At 41.0% G+C, this 3,833-nt stretch overlaps 1 protein-coding gene across 3 annotated transcripts; it reads right to left on the bottom strand.

The window, feature by feature from the left end:
* Window positions 1-100: 100 nt before the first annotated feature.
* Window positions 101-3,501, bottom strand: LOC131132178 (putative N-acetyltransferase camello). Of its 3 annotated transcripts, none has more exons than XM_058077563.2 (2): window positions 3,344-3,501; window positions 101-1,381 (listed from the first exon to the last, which is right to left on the bottom strand). In XM_058077563.2, the coding sequence occupies exon 2, from the start codon at window positions 1,362-1,364 to the stop codon at window positions 690-692; it is 675 nt and encodes a 224-aa protein (XP_057933546.2). In that variant the 5' UTR covers window positions 1,365-1,381; window positions 3,344-3,501; the 3' UTR covers window positions 101-689. The 3 variants fall into 3 exon arrangements, with proteins under 3 accessions (XP_057933546.2, XP_057933547.2, XP_057933553.2); XM_058077564.2 differs by having other exon boundaries at window positions 3,340-3,499; XM_058077570.2 differs by lacking the exon at window positions 3,344-3,501 and adding an exon at window positions 2,888-2,926.
* Between the last annotated feature and the right edge of the window lie 332 nt (window positions 3,502-3,833).

Raw genomic sequence — 3,833 nt, 5'->3', positions numbered from 1 at the left:
AACAACAAAAATAAAACTATTACCACATCACACCTTGATTTCTTTATTCGGACCTTTTAATCAAATTGTCAAACACCAAAGAATCTCCCCACATATCAAATATCTGTCACTGTCATTTATTCGTTGCTAGGCAGAGTTCATCAGATCAGTCACGATGGTCCCGAAGGCCAATTAAATAATTTGCATATGTAAGCCACGCCCATTATATGTAAACGACAACCGGAAACAGTAAATCTGGCTGACGCAACAAAAACAGGACGTATTATGTTCATATTAAACAAGAAATAATTAAAAAATAATTGTCAAAACCGAAAAAAAAGACTATTAAAACTTTTTTTTTAATTAATTGGATGACTTCTATTCCATGTTATCTAAAATGCATGGTGGGAGACAACCACAGTGTGTCCCAATGAGCAAAACAATCAGCTAAAATTCATCTGTTAACTGCCTTTTGAATTATGTTGTATCTATCAGCAAAAATTATTAAAATTGCAGAAAGAGATCACATTTTTTGGCTTATGTTGACATCTTAAATAGTGCTACAAATTATGTGAGCTGTGTTCTGTGCATTAAAAAAAGCTCAATGGCAGCCAACCCCAATAGGATTGAATTAATGTCGTGTTTTTCCCAATGTGCATTCAATTTAGATATCAGAGATTAAAAAGAAGAGTCCAGCTGTGGTGTTTAGCTCAGTTTCCTTTTTTGTCTTTCTGCAAATCCAGTCTGTACTCAAAGAGAGAAAAGTTAATGAGCTTGGCGAGGACGTCAGGAACGACAAACTCGCGCACCTTGTCGTAGCCCATGTACTCATAGAGCTTCTGAGCGTCAGTCTGGACCACCGAGGTGTAGAGGAGGACGGCGGGGCAGCCTCGCTCGCGGGTAAAATCCGCCACCTTCCGACACAGCGCTTTGGCCACGCCCCTGCCGCGGTGACTGCGCCGCACAGACAGGCGCTTCAGCTCCAAACACTCCGGGACGCTCTCGTTGGGCAGGCAGGCCACCATGCCCACCACCTGACCCTCCTTCTCCGCCACCCAGAAGCACGAGTCCTCGCCTTTCATGTAAGTCTCGCCGATGGTGTTCAGGTCCTGCTTGTAGGACATCTCGATGTATCTGTTGAACTGGTAGACCATAAGCTGGCGGGCGGCGGCGAGCAGCAGCGTGACAGTCAGGATGGGCAGCAGGAAGGATTTGGAGCTGGTCAGGAGGGCGCAGAAGGTGCACATGAGTACCATCTGGGTGAGCGGCTGCTTCAGGAGGTGCACAAAGGAGGAGGGCACGTGCTCGCTCATGCCCAGCAAGAAGAGCTCCTTCACCGTCTCAGCATCGTCGTCACAGTACTTCCGGATCTGGACAGCGGCCATCGCTCAGCACAGGAAGTCTGGAGATGAGACGCCACCCATTAGATAAAAATATGTTGACTGTGGCAAAGTCTGAAAACAGAAACCTGTTTCCGAAAACAGGCTGTTTTTCCACATGGAAAACATCTCATTCACCCTAAGTAGGTAATAATAATAATAATAATAATATGTACTAGAACAGGGGTCTCAAACACGCGGCCCACAGGACACTAGTTTGAGGCCCCCGCCTTGATATGAAAGTTTAATGTTAGTGCGGCCCGCGCAAGTTTGATATGGATGCTGTATGGTATCATGTACCCAGAAAAAATTATTACGTTTGATTCATGTTCATGTTAAAGGTTAAATAACTGTTAATAGTTATCCTCCCTATCCGTGTGGAAGTGGTAAGTTTTTGGCTATTTAAGTTGAAAAGAAATAACTTGAAGCCTACCGTTTAGGTCGCTAGCTCTCTAGTTTGCGAGTTAGCATGTGTCTCAAGACCCTGCAGTTGCGCAATATGTTGTAAATAAAAAGAGTATAAATGTGACTATAGTCGTGTTTTGTCATGTCTACAGGGCTCTAATAATGCTTTGTTCATTTTAATCTGAAAAAATTATATTTTAATTATATTATATTTATTTATTACTGATTGATTGATTCATTTTCTTTAGTCTTGATTTGTTTATTTATTTTTCATCTTATTTTGTGCAGAAAAATAAAAATTAAGATATTTGAGAACAGTGGAATGTTTTATCAGAGCTTTTATTGTAGAAAATTGCAACCAAAGCACTGAAAAAGTTTGTATATTTTTCTGTTTTTAATAAACGTTTTTTTTTTTTTTTTTGGAAAACCTGATGCGGCCCAGCCTTGCCCAGAACCTAGCTCCAGTGGCCCCCAGGTAAATTGAGTTTGAGACCCCTGTACTAGAATGTACCAGGGTCTGAACTCAAGTCAGACCTGGATCACAATTTTGATGACTTCGGACTCAAAGACTTGCACTCCACTTGGGGACTTTAGTCTGAAGACTTGAAAATACTTGATATTTTCAGTCAGTGCGTTGTGTAAAATGCACTAACGTGGCCATTGTTAGATATTTTCCAGCATGACAACACATTTTCCCACAGAATCTTCCACATTGAATGCATCAGACCTGCAAAACTAAAATAAAAAAACAGATTTGCTTAAATATTGCATTACTTACTGGCTGCTGCAGTGGCAAGCGTACTAAATGGAGCGAACATCAAAAGAAGACACACAATATAATAATAATAATAATAATAAACCCTGAAATCAGGTTCCGGTAAGTTTTCTTGTGGAATGAATTTACTGTGTGACGTTAACAAAGGTCAAAGGTCCACCGCTTTGCTGATCTGATGTTCCACATTTGAATAAAGGCTTCAAATATCACAAACTGTAAAACAATGAATGACTAATGAATTGGACTTGGTATAATGTGGTCTAAATGCTTAAAAAAGGATGAAATGTGCCATTTCACAAATATAACCGTCACTATTAGAGTAGTGGGTGTCAGGCAGATGACCTCTTACCTAAAATGTGTGAAATGTTTTAGCATCAAGTAGCGTCACTATTTAAAAATACAGACAAAAAGGATAAACAGTCGAATTGCACTTTTTTTTTACCTTAAATTTATATTTGACTCGCAAAGTGCCGAATCGGCAGCTAGCATACCGATGCTAACTTGAGCGTCGTTGGTTGCCGTCCTCTGACCTTAAATCAGTGCAGTCACATGACATGACGTGGTTATCACAATAAAGCAGGTTAAATGGCTTCTTTGTGGTATTATTTGGTGATATTATCTTTAAACGAATCCAAATGGTTATGTCCAAATATATAACAGTTGTGCTCACTTTCGCAGGGACGGGTCGCAAACAAGTTACGCATCCCTTTCAAGGATTAGCTAGCAGCTAGCTAGCAGCGTCGATGCTATGCCATCGCAGCGACCGCGATGTTCGACCTTCGTATAAATATAAAAGCATACCTGCCTTGGCGTGTTATCCCTGTACAAGTGTGTTGAGTTGAGGAGAAGAAAATAGGAGAAAGAAAGCTAGTGGCAAAAGCAAAGCAAAGTTGAAGCAAAAGAAAATCAACTCATTCCGCCTCTGTCCACTTGGGATATGTGTCGCGTTCACGGTTTGCAACAAAATGGGAAAAGCAGCTTTAGCCATTGCTGTATTACTTGAGCCAGCATCAAACGCAAAGGACATAATGCGAATGTGATGCGACTCGTAGCACTATTTGCTATGCTCGCGTGATTTTAATTTGTTTCCTCCGAAAGGCCTTTACTTTACAGACCAGAAACTTCCGAAAAATGATTATGAACGGAAGACACTGAATGCACCTCGGAAAGCGCATGGTTTCGTCACCATGGTAAATAGGTCTTTGTTTACATAAGACACTATTTACATCGTCAATAAAGGCATACCCCCGGTCCCCACCACCAGAACAGTATTTTGCAAGACTCAGAAGAGAGTA

Source organism: Doryrhamphus excisus, linkage group LG14, assembly GCF_037039965.1.
Source record: "Doryrhamphus excisus strain RoL-2023G ecotype Guam linkage group LG14, RoL_Dexc_Guam_v1.1, whole genome shotgun sequence".
NCBI lineage: Eukaryota > Metazoa > Chordata > Actinopteri > Syngnathiformes > Syngnathidae > Doryrhamphus > Doryrhamphus excisus.
This window is presented reverse-complemented; position numbering and strand designations above follow the sequence as displayed.

Coding starts and splice junctions, on each gene's coding strand:
- LOC131132178 (XM_058077563.2), bottom strand. CDS start 1,364: ATGGCCGCTGTCCAGATCCGGAAGTACTGTGACGACGATGCTGAGACG.